At 37.9% G+C, this 23043-nt stretch overlaps 1 protein-coding gene across 3 annotated transcripts in view; it reads left to right on the forward strand.

The window, feature by feature from the left end:
• Ccser1 (coiled-coil serine rich protein 1) overlaps positions 1–23043 on the forward strand; it is a 1161699-nt gene that overhangs the window by 405131 nt on the left and 733525 nt on the right. For all 3 annotated transcript variants that reach the window (XM_055612833.1, XM_055612834.1, XM_055612835.1), the window contains exon 7: positions 11766–11840. In XM_055612833.1, coding sequence (XP_055468808.1) covers positions 11766–11840 — 75 coding nt within the window. The remainder of the gene's footprint in view (positions 1–11765; positions 11841–23043) is intronic.

Raw genomic sequence — 23043 nt, forward strand, 5'->3', positions numbered from 1 at the left:
TTTTCCTTCCTTCTGAACCTAGTCAATTAGGTCTCATCAGGAGTGGCTGCATTGTCTTCTTCTGTGGCCTGGTAATGCTGCTTCCCCCTCAGGGGGAGGTAATTAAAGAGCAGGCCAATCAGTTCATGTCAGAGACAATCCCTGTTCCTATTACAATGGAACCCACTTGGATACTGAACTGCCATGGGCTACATTTGTGCAGGGGTCTTAGGTTATCTCCTTGCATAGTCCTTGGTTGGAATATCAGTCTCAGGAAAGACCCCTGTGCTCAGATTTTTTGGTTCTGTTGCTCTCCTTGTGGAGTTCCTGTCCTCTCCATATCTTACTGTTTCCCACTTTTTCCTAAGATTCCCTGCACTCTGCTCAAAGGTTGCCCAGAAGTCTCAGCATCTACATTGATAGTCTGCAGGGCAGAGATTTTCAGAGGTCCTCTGTGTCAGGCTCCTGACTTGTTCCCTCTTTTCTCCTTCTTCTGATGTCCAGCCTCTTTGCCTTTCTGGATAGGAATTGAGCATTTTAGCAAGAGTCCTCCCTCTTGATTAGTTTCTTTAGGTGTACAGATTTTAGTAGGTTTATCCTATATTATATGTCTATATGAGTGAGTATATACCGTGTGCATCTTTCTGCTTCTGGGATAGCTCACTCAGGATGATCTTTTCCAGATCCCACCATTTACCTGCAAATTTCATGATTTCCTTGTTTTTTTATTGCTGAGTAATATTCCATTGTGTAGATATGCCACAATTTGTGCATCCATTCCTCCACTGAGGGGCATCTAGGCTGTTTCCAGCTTCTGGCTATTACAAATAAGACTGCTACAAACATGGTTGAGCAAATGTCCTTATTGTGTACTTGAGAATCTTTTGGATATATGCTTTGGAGTGGTATGGCTGGATCTTGAGGAAGCGCTCTTCCTAGTTGTCTGAGAAAGCACCAGATTGCTGTCCAGAGTGGTTGTACAAGACTACATTCCCACCAGCAGTGAAGGAGGGTTCCCCTTTCTCCACAACCTCTCCAGCATGTGTTGTCATTTGAGTTTTTGATTTTAGCCATTTTGATGGGTGCAAGGTGAAATCTCAGGGTCGTTTTGATTTGCATTTCCCTGATGGCTAATGAGGTTGAGCATTTTTTTAAGTATTTCTCTGCCATTCGATATTCCTCTGCAGAGAATTCTCTGTTTAACTCTGTACCCCATTTTTTAATTGGATTACTTGGTCTTTTGCTGTTTAACTTCTTTAGTTCTTTATATATACTGGATATTAGTCCTCTGTCAGATATATGGTTGGTGAAGATCTTTTCCCAATCTGTAGACTGTCGCTTTGTTCTGAGGACAGTGTCCTTTGCTTTACAGAAGCTTTTAAGTTTCATGAGGTCCCATTTATTGATTTTTGCTCTTAGAGCCTGTGCTGTTGGTGTTCTGTTCAGGAAGTTGTTTCCTGTGCCAATGAGATCAAGGGTATTCCCCACTTTTTCTTCTAAGTGGTTTAGTGTGTCTGGTTTTATGTTGAGGTGTGAACCTAACCAAGCAAGTCAAAGACTTGTATGAAAAAAATTTCCAGTGTCTGAAGAAAGAATTAGAAGAAGATATCAGAAGATGGAAGGATCTCCTATGCTCATGGCTTGGCAGGATTAATATAGTAAAAATGGCCATCTTACCAAAAGCAATCTACAGATTCAATGCAATTCCCATCAAATTACCAACACAATTCTTTGCATACCTGGAAAGAAAAACTCTCACCTTCATATGGAACAACAAGAAACCCATGATTGCTAAAACAATTTTCTACAGTAAAAGATCTTCAGAAGGTATCTCCATCCCTGATCTCAAGCTGTACTATAGAGCAAAAATACTAAAAACTGCATGGTACTGGCATAGAAACAGACTGGTGGATCAATGGAATCGAATAGAAGACCCTGACATAAATCCACACACTTATGGACACCTGATTTTTGACAAAGATGCCAGATCCATTCAATGGAAAAAAGACAGCATCTTCAACAAATGGTGCTGGTCTAATTGGAAGTCTACATGTAGAAAAATGCAAATAGATCCATACTTATCACCCTGCACAAAACTAAAGTCCAAGTGGATCAAAGACCTCAACATAAAACCAGACACACTAAACGGCTTAGAAGAAAAAGTGTTGTTGTTTTTTAATTGGGGAATTGAGTCCAGTGATGTTGATAGATATTAATGACCAATTATTGTTAACATATATATTCGATATTGGTTGTGGTAGGATGTGTGTGTGTGTGTGTGTGTGTGTGTGCGTGCATGAAACTGTGTGTATGTGCTTGCCTTATTTCTTTTTTTTTAAGACAGACTTTCTCTGCATAATCTTGGCTGTCCTGGACTCTTTGTAGACCAGGCTGGTCTTGAACTCACAGAGATCTGCCTACTTTTGCCTTTGAGTACTGGGATTAAAGGCATGCACTACCATGCTTGGCATTTTCCTTTGGTTTTGCTGGTGTTGAAATTATTTATTACCTTCATTTTCTTGGGTGTCATTAACCTCCTTTCATTGGAATTTTTTTTCTAAGATCTTCAGTAGGGCTGTATTTGTGAATAGATATTGTTTAAATTTGGTTTGTCATAGATTATCTTGTTTTCTCCATCTGTGCTGATTGGAAGTTTTGCTAGATATAGTAGTCTGGGATGGCATCTGTGGCCTCTTAGAGTCTGGAAGACATCTGTGCAGGCCTTTTTGGCTTTTAAAGTCTCTGTTGAAGAGTTGGGTATAATTCTAATAGGTCTGTATTTATATGCTACTTGTTTTTTTTTTCCCCTTACATCTTTTAATATTCTTTCTTTGTTTTGTACATTTGTGTTTTGACTGTTATGTGATGGGAGGATTTTCATTCTTGGTCTAATCTATTTTGTGTTCTGGAAGCTCTTGTATGTTTATAGGCTTCTCTTTCTTTAGGTTAAGAAAAATTTCCTTCTATGATTTTGCTGAAAATATGTTCTGGACCTTTGAGCTGAGAATTTTCTCATTCTTCTATTTCTATTGTTTTCACGTTTGGTCTTTTCATAGTGTTCCAGATTTCCTGGATAATTTTTGTAAGGATCTTTCTAGATATAACATTTTCTTTGACTGGCATATTGATTCCTCTATTGGATCTTCTATGCCTAAGATTCTCTCTTTTATCTTTTATTCTGTTGGTGATGCTTGTGTCCATTGTTCCTGTTAGATCACCTAGAATTTCTGTCTCCAGGATATCCTCAGTTTGTTTTTCTTTATTGCTTCTATTTATGTTTTCAGGTCATGAATAGTTTTATTCATTTCCTTCACTTGTTTGATTGTATTTTTCCTATATTGCTTTAAGGGATTTATTCATTTCCTCTTTAAAGGCCTCTATCATCTTCCTAAGGTTGGGTGTAAGGTCATTTTATTGTGCTTCAGCTGTGTTAGGATATCCAGGTCTTACTGAATAGCTGAACTCTGGTAGTGCCATATTGCACTGGCTATTTTTGAGTTTTCTTATGTTGGCCTCTAGTCATCTATCTGGGTTTTGGGGTTATTATAGGTGTAGGTGCTGGTTTCTGAGTTTACCTTTCTTAGATGCATATTTTTGTTGTTGGTTTGGTTTGGTTTGATTTTGGATGTTTTCTTTTTTCTTTTCTTTCTTTGTTTTTTGTTTGTTTGCTTCTTTGTTTCCTTTCAGTCTTCTTGCCTGAATGGCCTGTGGTTCTGGTGACCAATGAGTCTTCAGGTTCAGCAGAATGTCCCCATTGGATTTTTTGTGACCTGCATGAGATCTAGGGTTTTGGGTACTATGTTGTTTCTGGAATCTCCAGTACCAATATGGCCTGGGGTGCCTGGTGCTGGAGTTGCCTCTGGGAAAGCAGGTAGAGTTATGGGCTAGAAAATGGAGGCCAAATGACATCCTGCAATTTACAGCTGTTGGGTGTTCTTTAAGAGGAATTGGTGGGCTTAATTCTCTGTTGTCCCTGGAGTTTGTGTGGCCTCTGGGAAAATAGGCAGAGTTGTGAGCAGGAAAATGGAGCCCAAGAAATGTGGTGCTGTTTTATTATTTTGTTTATGACTTGATGAATTTATTGTGGTTAGTGTATGAAAACCCTCTTGTCACCTATCAAAGGTGCATGCCATCAATGTCATGCTGACCATGATTCCTTGACTAAGACAGGGCTATCCTGGTTTCTAGACTGACGGCTCTCCCTCTTTGCATTTTTCCTTGGAAGCCATTACTGAAGTCATATTGGATATAACCATGTGGTACTAAGTCTTACCCCTTGGAAAAGAAATAATAACTACATAATTTGTTTATGATATTCCTTTGCGAGTATTTGTACTTTCTCTACCATTTATATATTTGGTCATTTATTTATTCTGTGTGTAGTCTTGTTTGGGATGATTTTTTATTAATTTTTTTTATTTATTATTTATTACAGTTCATTCACTTTGTATTCTGTCCCTCCCTCATCTCCTCCCAATCCCACCCTTTCTCCCTCTTCTCCCTTTATGTCCCTCCCCAAGAACACTGATAGGGGAGGTCCTCCTCCCCTTCCATCTGACCCTAGCCTATCAGGTCTCATCAGGACTGGCTGCATTTTCTTCCTCTGTGGACTGGTAAGGCTGTTCCCCACTCAGGGGGAGGTGATCAAAGAGCCAGCCACTGAGTTCATGTCAGACAGAGACGGCGGTTGGGATGATTTTGAATTATATCCCAACACTGTGTTATTGTCATTCCCTTTGGCATTTGGGTGCTGTTTCATTTTGGCTAGGTTTCTCTTTTGTTTGCTCTGAGTGTTTTGTTTTATGAGCTTTCCTTTGCTTTCTAACACAAAAGTTTCTAGAAATTTTTATGCAGTCTCTAGCATATCCTGATCAAGTCATTGATTTCTCTAGGAATCTGTTGTTCCTTTAATAGAACAAACCAAGATTTAGAAATTTTGTGAAATCAAAAACATTTTATTGAATTATAATACTTGTAAAACTCCCCTATTTAGAAGGATGAAATAGTAACCTCTTCATTTAAAGAATAAGAATATTTACAACTAGAATTAATATGAAATTTCATGCTTTGCTATTCAAATAGCTGATTAGGAAATGTTATACTTTGTATGATGATAGGATTAAGTAATAAACACTTGTGAATCAGCTAAGATATATTACTATTGAAAAGAATTGAATGTTTGATTTTTGACAAAGGAGCCAATGAAAAAAAAAACAGCATCTTCAATAAATGGTGCTGTTCTAACTGGATGTCTACATGTAGAAAAATGCAAGTAGATCCCTGTTTATCACCTTGCACAAAACTCAAGTACAAGCGGATCGAAGAACTCAACATAAAACCAGAAACACTAAATCTACTAGAAAGGAAATTAAGAACCAGCCTTGAACTCATTGGCACAGGAGACAACTTCCTGAACAAGACACCAAGAGCTCAGGCTCTAAGATCAATAATTAATAAATGGGACCTATTGAAACTGAAAAGCTTTTGTAAAGCAAAGGACACTGTTAATAAAATGAAAAAAGATTGGTAAAAGATCTTCTCTAATCCTACATCTAACAAAGGGGTAATACCAAACCTATATAAAGAACTCAAAAAGTTAAACACCAATAAACAAAATAACCCAATTTTAAAAAAGGGAGGGCCACAGAGCTACACAGAGAATACTCAACAGAGAAGCCTCAAAAGGCCAAGAATCACTTAAGGAAATGTTCAACATCCTTAGTCATCAGGGAAATGCAAATCAAAATGACTCTGAGATTCCATCTTACACCTGTCAGGATGGCTAAGAGCAGAAACTCAAGTGCGAGTACATACATACTGGTGAGGATATAGAGAAAGGGGAATACTCCTCTGCTGCTGGTAGGAATTAGAACTTGTACAAACACTTTGAAAATCAATCTGCTGCTTTCTCAAAAACTGGGAATAGCTCTACCTCAAGACTCAGCTATACCACTCCTGGGCATATAGTCAAAAGATGCTCAACCATACAACAAGTACATTTGTTTAACTATTTTCATAGCTGCTTTATTTGAAGTAGCCAGAATCTGGAAACAACCTAGATATCTCTCAACCAAAGAATATATAAAGAAACCATGGTACATTTACACAATGAAATACTACTAAACCATTAAAAAACAAGGAAATTGTGAAATTTTCAGGCAAATGTGATGTTGCACATAATGAAAATGAGTTTTGGGCTATATAATATTTATTGTTAGCCCTAAGACTATCACAGAAGTATTTATTATATGACCTGCTATCACAAATAATAAGACACAGATAGCTGTAAGGTTTATAATGCCTTATTTATATTGGGCTATGCAGATATTCCGACCTACACTGTGTGAATCACCTCCTTAACCATCCTGTCTTCCATCCATAATTTTAAAAATACTTGTTTATATTATTCATCTGGGCCTTTTCATGCCATTATTGGAGTCCCTCCTCCTGGTCCCATGTGGTTTCTTCTCCAGGCTAACCCATGGTGGAGTCCTCCTTCTTCCTCACTTCCTCTCTGTCTGTTTCCCATGATCCTCTCCAAAGCCAGGAACCTTAACCATGCCTACCCCATTTTGTCCTGCCCAGGCATAGGCTGTTTAATCAACCAATCAGATATGTCTTAAACAGGTTTACAAAATAAAGATAAGTGTAACCATAACCAGATCTTAAGGGCCAGTAATATGCATCAGAAAAATCTCCAAAACTAATGGATAAAACTAGAAAAGATCATCCTCAGTGATGTAACACAGACCCAGAAAGACATACGTGATATATACTCATTTATAAGCAGATTTTAGTTCATGTAGTACAGGATAGACATACTACAACATACAGAACCCAAGAAGATAAGTAACTAGGAGGCCCCAAGAGAGGATGCTTCAGTCTCCCTCAGAAGGGAAAATAGAATAGACAGAGTTAATGGTTAAAGAAAGGGAACAAGGTAGAAGAGGGAGCCATGAGAGAAATAAAGGTAGAGATAAGGCACAGGAAGACAGAAGGCCTTCAGAGAGAAGAGAAACTGTGGGTGGGGTCATCTCTGTGACAAGCTGGAGACCTAAGTCAGAATAGGTCTCTGGAAAGACTCTGTGATGGGGTCTCCACTTAAGGCTGCTAGCAGCAGTGACCATAGAGACTGAAGAGGATACCCTCTAACAAGACAAGACTTCTAATGGTGGGAAGAGAACACCAAACCACCAAAAAAACTTCAGTATAAAACTTACTCAGCTTGTAAGACCTTCAGGGACAATGATAGAAAAGATAAAGCATAGATTGAGGAAATGTCCACCAATATTGTCCCAACCCAAGACCCACCCCATGGAAGAGAGCCAATGCTTGACACTATTAATGATACTCTGCTATGCTTGTTGACAGGAGCCTATCAGAATTATCTTCTGAGAGGCTTCAATGGTTCAAAATAAATGCTGAAACTCACAGCAAACGTGCAATCATAAACAGATACTATATTCACTATTTCACTTGTTACAGTTAAAGTGGGGTTAACATATATGATGAGGAAAAAAATGAATACACCATCTAAGAATACTTGTTAACATACAAATTAATATGTGGAAACCTTTGGCTAGAATTTGTGTATATAAAGTTTGAGGTCATTTGCTGTTCGATCCACTTGAAAGATCAGAAAAACATTTCTAATAGTGTTTCCTGTATTTACTACTACATGGCTAGCCTCCTGGGAAATAAAAAGTCAATAAAACAAAAAGAAAAGCTACTATACAATTTTTTTTTTTGTAAACGTCAATTAAAACAAGACTTTTGAACAATGCAGCTAGTCTTGAAGAGACCTGATAAACCAGGGTCAGATGGAAGGGGAGAAGAACCTCCCCTATCAGTGGACTTGGAAAGGGGCAGGAAGGAGATGAGGGAAAGAGGGTGGGATTGGGAGGGAATGAGGGAGTGGGATACAGCTGGGATACAAAGTTAATAAACTGTAACTAATATTAATAAAATAAAATATTTTAAAAATCTAAAAAGCAACATGAGTATTTTTTTTAGTTTTTGAATTTGTGTCTTGCTAAGCAATTGTGTTAACATGCTGTTGGAATAAAAGAGCAAGTTATTAAGATTTGAAGTATTGATAATATTTATCTCCAAAGATTTTGATGAAATTTTATTTAGAAGAGTAAACATGACAAGATAAAACATGAATTGCCAGTCACTGAAAAGAATTCTACAAGCAGTAAGATAAAAATGAAAACATTTTAACTTTTGTTATGTTTTATGATTTTTGCCTTTTAATATTAGAGTTTAGTTCATCAGGTGTTTTCATGTAAGATTGATTCCTTGCTTCAAACAATTACGCCAGGATTTTCTAAGTGAAACAGAATTGAAGCGTCACAATATGAGTTGAGTTTTACAGTTAAGGCAAAACAAAGCTTTCACTACAATGGCATTTAAGTGTCAGTGACACTAAGGCAAAGCCCTGCCTGAGAGCTGAGAATTTTTCACACTTTTATAAAGCAATGCCTGGGAGACCTCACTCAAAAAAAAAAAAAAAAATCTACTGGGTGTTGTAGGTGACTATTAATATTTTAATATTTACTATTGATATATCTTCTGGTAATGCTGCTGTTAGTCCTAAACAGCTGTATTCCCAAATCACCACGCAGACACTGGGATTTATTTAATTAACCTAGAACACAATCCTGGGTAATAGTTGTTCCATCCTAAATCTCCAAGCCCTCATAGTTTCCTAACATTTAGATTTCCTACATTATACTTGCTTTTAGTGATATATTAGGTCCAGTCCAACTCTCCACGTCGTTCCAAGACCTCTGCTCCTGCCTCTGTTCTCCCAACTCTCTGCCCCTCCTCCTCCTCCTCTGCCTCCCACCTTCCTGTCCTCTGGCTCCTTCCTCTCTTCCTGTTTGCTTTCTATTGCTCAACATTGTGGCTAGTTGCTTTATTTTGGCATGTTTACACAAAGTTGAGACAGGTGATGCTTAAAATAAGTATCACAATGCAATGTCTGGATTGAAACCAGAGAGTTGGGGGAGAGAAATCAGCATTTGAATGAATAAGGGTAAGGTGTATACATACCAACAACTGGGCTTGCTTCAGTGTACTGTCTTCCAGGAGTACAAAAACTTATATGTATGGTATGTGACCCAGACATCTCCATCCTCACAGCTATTGCTAGGGCATGACACTTTAACAAGTATAGACCCTCCAAGACAGAAATTCAACTTTCTACAAGCTGTTCTAGTAGGTCAGAGTCACATTTTTCATATCTTTTTTTTTTTTTTACCAAATTCTGTAATTTTTTTTTCGTTTCTCTGTTAGAATTATGAAGTGAATTGGTTGGCAGAAAAAGAAAACTTTTCTGTCATAGAATAGAACCATAAAGATTTATAACTCATACTATTTCCTGGGGTTTTCCATAGTCAGATGATTTTGGAATTAGTATTTCCTGGGTTTTGATTGATAACTGGTTTAACAGAGTTGAACAAATTTAGAAACTAAAGAGCTACTAATTGATAGTTTTTCAACTTTGGTATGCATTGTTTCATTTTTTTGTAAAGTCCTCCTTAGTCATTTAATTCCCAATGTAAAGTGTGTTTTACACAAAACCATGCTGATGATCTCAGTTGGTATATATACTACTTTTCTTGGTTCCCAGACTACAAAAACAGAACAAATAACATTTTAATCCATATTTTCAATGTATCTCCTTCATTGTAAACATTAACAAAAAATTAAAATGCCTTTAAATACAAAGTCTAAGACAAATTAAAATGCCTTTAAATACAAAGTCTAAGAAAGTGCAGCATCTACAATTCTCTGATAATATTCAGATCTATGAACTAAAGCCATTATTGTTCACCAAAGAATGCCAATTTATTCTTTTGCTTTAATATTTATTACAAGTTTTTCTTTATTTGTATGCATGTGTATTGGAAAATCAAACTGAGAAATGTAGGTGTCATCGTTAGTCTTGGCTGTCAACTTGACCTGCCTGGAAAGATGCAACCTCAGCTTCAGAATTGCCTTGAGCAGAATGGCCTGTGGCTATGTGTGTGGGGGCATTTCCTCGATTGGTGACTGATGCACTAAGTGGAGCACACTGTGGTAATGTCCCTGGGCAAATTGGCTGCATAAGAAGGGGATTAAGTAAGCCAGAGGAAACAATCTTCTAAGCAGCAGTCTTCCATGGCCATGGTCTCTGTGTCATTCCTGTCAGCTAAATAAACCCTTCCCTTCCAAGGTTGCTTTTGGTCAGTGTCTTATCACACACAGCAAGAGAAAGCCCACTAAGATGTTGGGCATGGTAACCAACCTCTTTCTGATTGAGGTTAAGGTCTGCAATAAAGGAGAAAACTCATGAGAGTTTCTGCACAGATGGTCAAGAGTGTAGGGCTGGGAGCTCGTGGACCATGGGGTGAACCTATCCTGTGATTCTGCTAAACAAAGGTAATATTAAAACACCCTCCACATTCATCTCTCCACCCCATCTCCATTAAGAAGAATGCTGTTCTACATCACATCAGAGATTTTTCTTTTTTCAGTGGATATAGCTTAAAGTAGATATCTCTAAGTGGCCAACATGAAAAGAATCAGTGTGAGTGCATCAGTGGTGTGCTCAGCCATGAGTGTAGTTTTCTTTATCACATCCTCCTTTTCTCAAGACTCAAGGATAATTTTGGAAGATAGGTTAAAAGATTATCGAACCAAAGGTTGGGGAAAGCCAGGGTGAAAAATTATCTCCTAAAGATGATAAACCCACTGTATTTATGGACAAAGCTCTTGTGATTGTCTGCACAAAATCAAGATAGCTAACATTGTAGCATGGAGAAGTGAGGGACTTACAAGCTCCCACCCTTAGCTGAGTAGCCAATGACAGTTGGTGGCTACTTAGGGATTGGGAGCCCTTTTTTTTAAGACGATGGTCCCCAGTAGGTTGCACATACTTCATTGGATGGCACAATACCCATGGATTTGTTGGCAATCAAGGTATAATTCTGTAGATTATTTAAAAAAGAAAGAAAGTAAAAGAAAAAATCGGTAAGGAGAGTGGGGGTGAAACTTAGAGAAGTTAGTTGGAAAAGAGAAGTTATTTGGAAAAGTGGGGTAGAAGAACATGGTCAAAGTACATTGTATGCATGCACAAACCTTGCATATTTAATAAAATAATATATTTAGTGAAGTATTCCATATAAAAGAAATGACGTAAGTGTCAGGGCTAGCAATAGGAAGTTTAAATATTCTATTTCTCTAATTTCAATTTTCTTTATTGTATGTGGTTTCTATAATGTAAATAAGGTAAGCACAATAGTTTCACTCTCTACAAAGGGGCAAAGATGACATCATAATGATTCATTATCGTTTCTTCTTCAAAGAAGAGGTAAATCTATAAGTGAAAATGTTACATATTGTCTGACACAAAAGGTAGCCATTGTATTTAATTAAAATATACATGTTGAATATTGTTTAATTTCCCAACAAAGAATTTTAAAAATTAACTTTCTAGCTGCTGGGGGTGGTGGGGTACATCTTCAATACCAGCACTCAAGGAGGGAGAGGCAGGTGATCTCTGTAAGTTCATGGCCAGCCTGGTCTACAAAGAGAGTCCAGGGTAGCCAAGGCTACACAGAGAAATCCATCTCAGAAAAAATAAAAGGAAAAAATAAAGTAAAACTTTCCACATAACCCAAATTAAAAATTTTATACATATTTTTTGTTTATCATAACAAGACATGTTGTGTTTGGGGTTAGGAATCTTGAAGATGATTTCAGATATGGAGTTTTTAACACAAATCCTTTCTTTTCAGAGTGACGTGAGTCCTTCCAGCAGTACCACCTCACTTCCCATCAGCCCTCTCACCGAAGAGCCACTGCCATTCAAGGTAAAATATAATCACACCCCAAAAACACTTTTTGTACTTTACACTTAGATAACCTTGCATACCATATAGCCACCCACAGTTGTGAAGTGAGCTGGTTAATCCCTCTTACCTGGTTGGTTGCCTTTTGTCTTATTTTGTCACCCATAAAGTGGAGATCCGTTTCAGCCTCTTCAGTGCTGAAGTTGGGGTTGTGCATCCCTGTGAGAAGACCTCCTTCATCTTTACTTGCATTATTTGAAGTGTTGTTTTGTTTCACTGTTCTGTTGCTACCTAGAGGCTGAAGGTTAAAATATTCTTGGAACAATTACCCCAGTCATAAATGACATGGGAAGTTTATTGTAACCTTTTGGTCCATATGGGGTAAGGATTTTTCACCCCATGTTTTTAGTTAGTCATTGGTTTACATGGAAAAATCTGCAGTATTTATTGTGCTTACTATTTTTTTAGCAACACTACTTAATGGTACAATCATTATAAAACAAAAGTTAACATTAAGTATCAATTAATTCTCCTAAACACATTCTCCTAGTTGAAGGTCATCATGCACTACAAATAGGGAAATTTCCTTGTTGCTTGCGAGGGTTAGTGATTTTAGCCATAGCATGAAAGTGAACTGTACCAACAATGTTTGTTCATCATTAATATTATAAATAGGGGCAACCTATAATAGTCTGGATGAAAAAATAGAATACTGGGATAGTTCAAATGTTTTTGCAGTTTGCTTTAAACTCAGAGTGATGCACACTTTACTGTCCATTGGGATGATCTTGATAGTTGTTTATAAAATTATTTGGGATTTGGTACTTTCTCATACCAGGATTTATGTCATTAAGCCTCATGCTACATATAGGCAATTGACTGATAGCTAGGGCTTTCTTTCATCAGCATATTGTATTATCAAGGTAAGCCTCCCAGAAGGCTGTCTGTTGAGGACCTTTACTTTCTATTCAAACCTCAGTTGTTTTATGACAGACTTAGTAAAATAAAAATCTCATTTCTGTGTCAAAAAATTGGTAAATACTACAAGACATTTATTGGGGGTATAAATGATTTGATAAAGTGAGACCATAGCTTGTGTTTTAAAATTTAGTATCATTTGGTATTTTCTTCATAGTATATGGAAGGAACAGAGGTCATAGAATAATCCTAACTTTACAAAGAATTTAGTAGAATTTTCAGAGCACCACAAAAAAACCATTTTCTCTTCTTAATATATGGATAAATTGCAATGCTAAAAATGAATGTGTTTTTAACAAAGGTTAAAATGAGTCATTTATATTCTAGAATATGCTGAAATAAAACGAATGTAAGTACAATTATTTTGTTGGACTGTTTGACTGGTTTTAAGAGATCAATACTGTTTTGAGCTAATGCATGTAAGTAGTTCTTGAATGCAATTAAGGCTTTCAAGAGTCTGAAATATGCAGCATTGACTCTGAGAGTCTAATATGCTCAAAGTTCCTAGTATTTTACTTATCATGTAAAAATATTAGTTATAGTCTTCAAAATTTCATACACTCATGAAACCATCTCATACTGCTTTAAATTACCTAAAATTTAATCTTTAAATATACAGTAAAACTTCAACATTAGCTCATTTACATTTATAAATTGACATTGTATACATGAATAATATATCAATTGTCTATTCTTATACAAATACAAAATAAAAACTACTTTTGACAGTACTTTAGTGGTATAATATTGACAATTTCAAACATTTGTTGTTAAGGTATAGAGGACATTAGGTACTCTTTGTTTTAAATATTTTTTATTTTTAAATAATATTATACATTCATTTGTATCCCAGTTATAGCCCTCTCCCTCTTTCCCTCCCAATCCTTCCCTTCCTCCTTCATCTCCTCCCTGCCCACTTCTGAGTCCACTGAGAGGGCTGCAGAGGACATTAGGTACTCTTTTGATCATGAAAAGAAGAAAACCCTGATATTGTAGTTTCTATGTATCTTTATCTTTATTTTAAATTTTGGTATTGGGCTGAGGAGAGATCATAGTCACTAAAGTGCTTGCCCTGTATTGATTCTCAGGACCTATTTTTTAAAAAAAATAAACTAGAGTTGCCTAGAGTGCTGCAATAGATTTATATTCCAGTTCTGGGCCCGCAGAAGTATTCCTGGGGATTGGTAGCTAACCAGCCTAGCCTACTTATACAGTTCCTGACTAACGAGAGAGCCTGTTTCAAAGTACTAGTGACAGACAATGTCTGAACCATGGCATCCAAGGATGTCTCCTGGGCTTCCCATGCAAATGCATACATGTGAAGCCACACATACATTGCACCAGCGGACGTGCTCGTGCGTGCAGGCAAGCACACACACACTGAACCAGCACACAGTGACAAACAAAGAAGCACACCCATGGCATACCAGGATGCACATAGGGTATGTTCCACAACACGCACAAATACGCTTACCTAACGTGGTAATTTTTTTCAATAAGATGAATTAATTTCTTTTGTTAACTGAACATCATAAAAGAGAGAAAAACAAACAAACAAACAAGCAATTCCCTTCATCACTCAACAACAGATCCTTCAGAACTAGAAAAAAAATAACGTGACTTACATTCCCCCCAAGGAATGTAACACAAACCCGTAAGTTCTGGATTAGCCTTTTATTGGGCTCAATGACAAATACACTAGGGAAGCAGTTAAGAAGGGGAAGGATGTATATGGACCACGGTTTCATATACTTCGCTGTTGTGGCCAGCTTCATGTCTCGAGTCCTATGGTGAGTCATATCATGAGGGTGATGCGCCTCCTTCCTTTTCTGCTCTGAGGAAGAGAGGGTTCCTGGGAAGGGGCAGGAGCAAGCTGTACTTTCGAATGGGGCTCCCTCGGCAGCCAACTTCAGGTACCTTGTTCTGGCCTTATACACTTCCACCCTTCAGTTAGTCTCTGCAGGTGCATAGCTGGTTAGGCCAAAGCACACATAGACACACCCAAAGGGTTTACTAACAGCCTAGATGTCTGTTAACCCAATGACACTAACAGTCAAGTATACTGCCCACCATCTAAGCCCACCATCATCTCACATGTAACGTTGAATAAACAAAGCCACTATGCCTGAGAAAAGCATAGTGGCTCGCAGCTGATGGAGGGTTTTGCTCTTCTGTTTTCTACTGAGTAGTTAAAGAAGAGAAATGAAATCTTTCTGTTGCTCATACTGATTTGGGATTACTCTAGGACTATTGGGGTTAAAGGGACATTACCTGTGTCAGCTAAAGTAGGTGTGACAGGGACATTTCTTTTAAATATCTTCAGAATGACATTCTGAATAAATTGACTTTATACCATACACAGCACCTAAAATAAAGGCAAATTATTTTAATATCTAATAATTACAGCCCTATTAATATCTGTTTATTTTTTTCACTTCTTTATTTTGGAATCGTCTTTCACAAGTGCTATTTTCATGTCATTTTTAACCTTCCCTCTCCCTCTGCTACTCCCATGTCTTTATTTTAAATAGCATGTTTGCTGAGAAATTAACTGTTGTTAGGAATGATCCACCATAAGATATAGTAAATTGGTTTTACAAAAAACTAGATAATATTTGGAGGATAGTTCACTAATGTGAGATGTACATTTGGCTTTAGAGATTTGGAGATTTAAACATCAAAGATGAGAAATATTCTTTGATTCCAATGTTTCTTGTCCTCAGTTAGTTGTTTCCATCTGTAGTAGTACTGAATCCAAACCTTCAAACTCAGGCCTTTAAACTCTGCTCTGATAGGCTTTCTGAGCTCCCCTTGTACCTTGACTTAATTCTGTCTTCCTCCACACAACTTGTACACCATCATCAGCCCATGACCATGAAACTTTGTGTGACCATTGTGTAAAATGGGTTGGAACTTGTGGACTGTCTTGGAGGAGAGTTGTGCCGTGCTAGAGTGCACAGTGGAGACACTTCCCTGAAGTGTAGCCACCCTTAGCCACCGCTGCCCACTCTCAGGCGCTGCCAACCCCTCTGAGGCACAGTCACTCTCAGAGACACTGCATCCCCCTGAGGTACCGCTACCTCATATGTGATATAGGCACTCTACATGACCACAGGCTACCCTTTCTGCATACAGCCACCCTCTCTGAGGTATAGCCACAAGCTCTCAGGCCTCACCACCCACTCTGAGGACAGGTAAACCCTCCTTGGGATAATCAGACTCCCAAGAGCTGAGTCTGAGTCACAATTGACTCTTCTCCTTTTCTTTTTTTGTGGTTTCAAAATTGTCTGGTTACCTTTCTTTGTTTAGTGAAGTCTCCTCTTTGCCTAAGGTATTTTTCCATTTTCATCTGAGATTATCCTACTGTACATGAAACAGCAAGAACACCAAAAGAAAAAAAAAATCTCTTTAATACAATTTTTGAGGTTGCATTGTATTTGACTATTCTTCTGCCCCGGACCCAAAGCTAACTAAGAAAAAGAAAGCCATACAATTTAACTAAAAAGGGAGCAGAAATAATAATTCACATCTCAAAGGTTTTCTGGGATATTAAGGGAGAAATGCTGTGTATCACTACCATAGGACCATAGAGCCAGGACTTATTCAGATACAATATAAATCACATGCTTTGTTCTTTGTTATATAAAATTTGTGTAATGTAAAGAAAGAATAAAAAATATCTCTAGATGGTTGTTAACTTTTTTACATTTATTTATGTATTTTGTGTGTTTGTTAAGATGGGGTGCGGGTTCTGGAGACCAAACTCACGTTATCAGACATACTGGCAAGTACCTTTACCTAGTGAGCCCTCTAGCCATCCTGGAACATACTTTTTTATTTTAGTTTTTAATTAGAAACAATTTGTAGTCTTTGCTTTAGAAAAAGTAATAAATCAAAAAGATGCACAAGTATAAATTATATATGAATCCCAAAAGTTTTTAAGTATGTACATCTGAGATTGTTTTTCTGTCCTAAAATATAAATAAACAAACTATTTACTCCACTTGAGAATGCCCTAAAACAGTGGTTCTCATGGGGGGTCAAAAGACCCTTTCACAGGGGTGAGATATCAGATACATTGATCAGATATTTACATTACATCTCTAACAGTAGCAAAAATACAGTTATGAAGTAGCATCGAAATAATTTTATGGCTAGGCATCACCACTACATGAAACTGTGTTAAAGGTTCATAGCACCAGGAAGGTTGAAAACCACTGCATTGAACTGTGCTACTTTCAAGGGAAGAGTGGGACTTCAGTTCCTACAATGTCTTGGTATTCTAGACATAAGGGTAAAAATTTGGTTGCCAAAACTTCTCAAACTTTAATGTACACAAATATTATCTTTGGGGGATATGATAAAAACACAGATCTAATTTTCTGAGTTTGGGAGGGAGTCTGATACTCTGTTTTGTGGGTGGCCTCAGGAGCAGATGGATCAACAGGCTGCTAAACAACACTAATTTTAGAATTTAATATTTTGAAAAGCAATTTTAAGTGTTCTTACAAATTCTGCTAAGCCCAGATCTTATGATATAAGCCATCAATTCAAAAGGTAAATTTTTATAAAGAGTTTGAACATTGTTGTAAGTGGGCATCTCTAAATTGAATATGTAGATGCTCATTTCTTCTCTCAACCTTTTAGCTTTTAGATGTTTGTGTCCTTAAGTTTAAATCCTCATGATTATGGACTGTGAAAAGTGTCGTAGGACTTCTGATACAGAAATTATTCATATTGTGTTAATTTTAGTATAAAATATTCTAAAGATGTAGAAGATTAAAACAGTTCCACTAAATAAAATGAACCAGATACCTCCTGTCATTTATGATACCCTACTATATTACACAATGCAACATTGTAACGATTAGGAGTTTACATTTTGGGAGAGCTGGGAGGTTCAAGACAGGATTTTTCTGTGTAGCCATTGGCCATCCTAGAACTTGCTTTACGGAGTAGGCTGGCTTTGAATTCAGAGATCAGCAGGCCTCTGCCTCCCAAATGCTGTGTTTAAAGGCATGAGACACCATTGCCAGCTTCAAGTCTACATTTTAGAAGGAAACACACTGTACAGTTTCTACAATAATGATTTCTGTAGCATTATAGATAACATCTGTGACTAAGCCTGCTTTTGTCACTTTCTTCTCATTATTACCATAAGGCAGTTACTTTGTTTCTTAATTTATAGTTTTGAAGAGAAAAGACAAATATAATTACTTTAGGAGATAATAACAAGGAAGGCTGAGAAGTGGCTATGTAGAAGACACCTACAATAGCACACAGCAAAACAGCAAATAAGTGCTATTATTTTCACGGGGGCAGAATCTTCAACTTTAGGCCAAGAATTCCCTATGAAGGTTTTTTTCCCCCTTTTCCTTCTTTTCCCACCTCTATCTTCTCATCCCACTTACCTTCCTCTCTCTTTCCCATCCCCTCCCCCCTACTACTCAGATAACCGGAGCCCCCACCCCAACACACACCAGCACATCAAGTACTATCAGGACTCAGCCCGTTTTGTTCCCCTGTGGCCTGATGAGGCAGTCTCCCCAGGGGGAAGTGATTGAAAAGCAGGCAACAGAGTCCATGTCAGAGACAGCCACCTTTCGAGGGGACGCACATGATGGCGAAGCTACCCAATGTCTACCTACGTGTAAGGGGTGTGGGTCCGGTCCATGAGTGGTCCTTGGTTGGTGCATCAGTCTCCATAAGACACCTTGGGCCCAGGTTAGGTGACTTTGTTGCCTTCTTGTGGAGCTTCTGTCCCCTGCAGGTCCTTCTATGCTTTCCCTTATTCTTCCACAGGACTCCCTGCGTTGTGCCCCATGTTTGGCTATTAGTCTCACATCTTTTCCCCCCAAGACAATTTATTTATTTATTTATTTATTTATTTATTTATTTATTTATTCGCCCATTTATTTATTTATTTATTTATTTATTTATTTATCTATCTATTTATTTACTAGCTTACTTACTTATTCACTTATTTTTACAGTTTATTCACCTTGTATCCCAGCTGTAGCCTTCCACCCGCTGGTCTCCTCCTAGTCCCACCCACTTTCCCTCTTTTCCCAACATGCCCCTCCTCTAGTCCATTGATAGGGAAGATCCTCCTCCCCTTCTATCTGACCCTAACCTATCAGGTCTCATCAGGGCTGGCTGCATTATCTTCTTCTGTGGCCTGGCAAGTCTGTACCCCCAACAGAGAGGTGATCAAAGAGCCTGCCTCCGAGTTCATGTAAGAGACAGCACCTGAATCTCAGCATCGTACACCCATCAGAATGTCTAAGATCAAAAACTTGTCAAGTAACAGTACATGCTGTAGGATGTGGAGAAAAGGGAACCCTCCTCCATTGCTGGTGGGAGTCAAACTTCTACTACTTCAGAAATCAGCCTGGCAGTATTTCAGAATTAGGAATAGCTCTACATCAAGAGCCAGCTATACCACTCCTGGGCCTATACCAAAGAGATGATCCACAGTTCAACAAGTACATTTCCTCAATTATGTTTAAAGTAGCTTTGTTCACAATAACATGAAGGATTTCTTAACTCTCGTTTTTTTTTGTTTTTTTTTTTTTTTTTTTGTTTTGTTTTGTTTTTTTTACCTTATTGTCAAATGAGAATATTCTACTTTGGAGATTTGTGTTTGATATTCAGAAGTCATGTTATTTATTTTAAGTTATCTCATACCATAGTACTTTTATGAAAACTAATTAACAGGAATGTCATATTTGTGAGGGAGGAAGAATAAATATGAACCCTTTGAGGGCAAACTAATAAATATATTAAAACATTAACCAGAAAAACTATAAAATGTCTTCTGTGAATAGGACATATGGGATGTTTTCATCAGAAGTTTGACGTAGTACTTTGTTTTTAATTTTGCGGTTTCCCACAACAAGGTAACCATTAACATCCTAAATGCTTGGCTCCCTCTGAAGGAGCCCATCCATCCCCTTTAGAATTCTGGGGAAAACTCACTGTAAACCAAGCAAGGCTGATAATTTGCCCCTTCAAATATCCTGACATCAATATAGTTACAAGTTATTTTGTCTAGAAGTATAATAATGGAAAGGAATACATTTTGAGACCTTAGGAAAGAGGAATCCATTGTAGCAAGGCTATTACAGAATCATCCATTCTATGTCCTACATATGTGGATAGTGAGAGAGATTTTATTACAGTTGTTTTTCGCCTTTGGGAATTACTGGTCTCTCTTAAACTTGAGATCACTCTTTGCTCTCCCATAAGAGTCTACTATGGTATATATCTGCATCATTGCTTTAGTTGTCCACTAACTCATTAATTTGTTGATGAATCCATTTATTGATTATCTGCTGTGGGCTTAATAATATTCTAAGACATTCATGTCTCAATGTAAAAAATAAACCAAATTTCTGATTTTATAGTGTTTGAATTCACATAAAAAATACAGTGGGATTTCAGGGAGAGAAAGTGTTACTTCAATGTCTCATTTTAAAAAGGAAGTTCAAAGAGGCAAGTCTCTTTGTCTGTATCTGGTTTTTGTGCCTTTTTTGGGATTTTTTTCTTCTGTCTGTTGTTGTTATTGCTGTTATCTATTTTATTATTGTTGTTCTATTCAGATGTGTTAGGGTTTTGTTTTACCATATTAGATCATATTATATTTACTGCTGTAATCCCATGGAAGCCTGTTTGTTTCCTAATGAGAGACAAAAATTGAGGAGGATGCAGATGGGAGACAAAGAGGGAAGGAAGTGGGAGAAGCAGAAGGAGGGGAAATGATAACAGGGATATATTAGGTGAGATGAAAAGTTATTTTCAATAAAACAGTGTGTAGCGAGAGGACAAATGCATGTTAGCGTTTGGGTAGGAACATGTTAGCAGAGCTGGTGAACACAGAAGAAAAACATGTTTTGAGGGAAAATCTTGAGCAAAGAAAGTACAAAAGCTACGAGACCATGAAAAGCTTAGGGCATGGCACCCGCTTCTTCAAGAAGCATCTTTGCACGTCAAGAACAGACAATGTGCCAGTGAACACATGTAAGACAGAGAGATGAAATGACGCCAAACACTCTGTCTTATAAGGAACCCAGCCCAGCAGGAATTATACCTGTCTTGGTGATGGTGTTAATCTTTCAGATTAACAGCCATGGCCTCATGGCCTCATAGCCCCCATGGCCTCAGTACACACTTAGTACCTGGCTTTTAAAGCCATTACAATAAAAATGAAGTTTTAATATTAGCTTTGGAGGGGATTTGCAAACTACAGCCATTATAAATCTAAGTTTTAAAACAGCAGCCAGACCCATACCCTGCTGAGCGGGGGTGGGGGTCGTGTGGGGAGCAGCCTAGCCAGGCCACAGAGGAGGACAATGCAGCCAGTCCTGATCAGACCTAATAGGCTAGGGTCAGATGGAAGGGGAGGAGGACCTTCCCTCTCAGTGGACTTGGAGAGGGGAATGGGAGGAGATGAGAGAGGGAGGTTGGAATTGTGAGGGAACGAGGGAGGGGGCTACATCTGGGATTCAAAGTGAATAAACTGTTAATATAAAAAAAGAAAAATTTAATTTAAAAAGCATTTAGCATGTTTTGCTCATGATAATTCTTTTAAGAGATATCTATTTTATATAATGTAATTATTTTAAACAACCACATTTGATTATTTATAATTAGAATGATAGCTTTGTTTTTATATATCTATGTAATAAACCATTTAAAAATTTGTCAGCCCCAAAAGACAGTTTTTTTTTGTTTTTGTTTTTGTTTTTTAACTGAGATTCTATATGTGACATGAGCCCTTCTGGGTAGATTTTTTGAGTTTTTTTTTAATAGCTTATTTCATTTAAATATTTATTTAAATTTATTCACTTTGATCCCAACTGTAGCCCCTCCATCTCCTGGTAGTCCCTCCTACCCTCCCTTTTCTCCCTCTATACCCCTTTAAACTAAGTGCATTCGGCTATAGGCTAGATATGGTATTTATATTATCTTCTTAAGTTTACTGTTTAAAGGTAAGAAGGATAAATATTGAAGCTAACTCCTGTCTGGTACCCAGGGCCTATGAGTAGGACTATTAGAATTTTATTGCAGTTGCTGCCTGACATGCTTCATTGTTTCCATGGACCCTCTCAAGTTATTGTAAAGTACGGAGGTTTGAGCGTAATTAGAGTAAATGTTCTACATGAAAGCATAGTTTTCAGGCCAGAACTCCACAAGGATTATATACTGCTAACAGTAAGAAAATCCAGTGCCATCCATGTGATATTTTTTTCACTGAAGCACACCGGAAACTCACCACCTAGGACTCCACTGTGACTTTGTCATGTGGGAACCCTATACCTTGCCTGCACTGAATCCCAAACTCTAAGAAGAAATCAGGTGCTCAGCATACGCTCTATTGTTTTTACAAGCACGTCACATGCTGGGCACCACTCTTGCCATCATGGAACTCTATGTGTAGGATACTAGCAACAAGATGAGCCCAAAGATACAGCTCGTCAACAGCCTTACAGGAAAGCCCTGCCAGGGAGAGTGTAATAATCTCCGAGGCTGTCACATCTAAGCACCATGCATTAGATATGTCAAACAGTAGAAGTTTGTTTTCTAAGAGTTCTGGAGAGTAGATATGAAAGATTCATGCACTGGCATTTTTGTTTTCTGCATCTTTGATGTCTCTGTGGCTTAAAAAAGCCACCTTATTTTTTTTAATTCTTTATTAATTACACTTTATTCACTTTGTATCCCCCCTGTGGTTCCCTCCCTCCTCCCATCCCAATCCCTCCCTTCCTCCACCTTCTGCATGCATGCCCCTCCCCAAGTCCACTGATAGGGGAGGTCTTCTTTTCCTTCCTTCTGATCCTAGTCAATTAGGTCTCATCAGGAGTGGCTGCAATGTCATCTTCTCTGGCCTGGTAATGCTGCTTCCCCCTCAGGGGGAGGTAATTAAAGAGCAGGCCAATCAGTTCATGTCTGAGATAGTTCCTGTTCCCATTACAATGGAACCCATTTAGATACTGAACTGCCATGGGCTAAATCTGTGCTGGGGTCTTAAATTATCTGCATGCATAGTCCTTGGTTGGAGTGTCAGTCTCAGGAAAGACCCCTGTGCTCAGATTTTTTGGTTCTGTTGCTCTGCTTGTGGAGTTCCTGTCCTCTCCAGATCTTAATGTTTCCTACTTCTTTAATAAGATTTCCTGCACTCTGCCCAAAGGTTGCCCATAAGTCTCAGCATCTGCATTAATAGTCTGCAGGGCAGAGCCTTTCAGAG

This window comes from Psammomys obesus, unplaced genomic scaffold (genome assembly GCF_907164565.1).
Source record: "Psammomys obesus unplaced genomic scaffold, mPsaObe1.curated_primary_1811, whole genome shotgun sequence".
In the NCBI taxonomy this organism is placed as follows: Eukaryota; Metazoa; Chordata; class Mammalia; order Rodentia; family Muridae; genus Psammomys; species Psammomys obesus.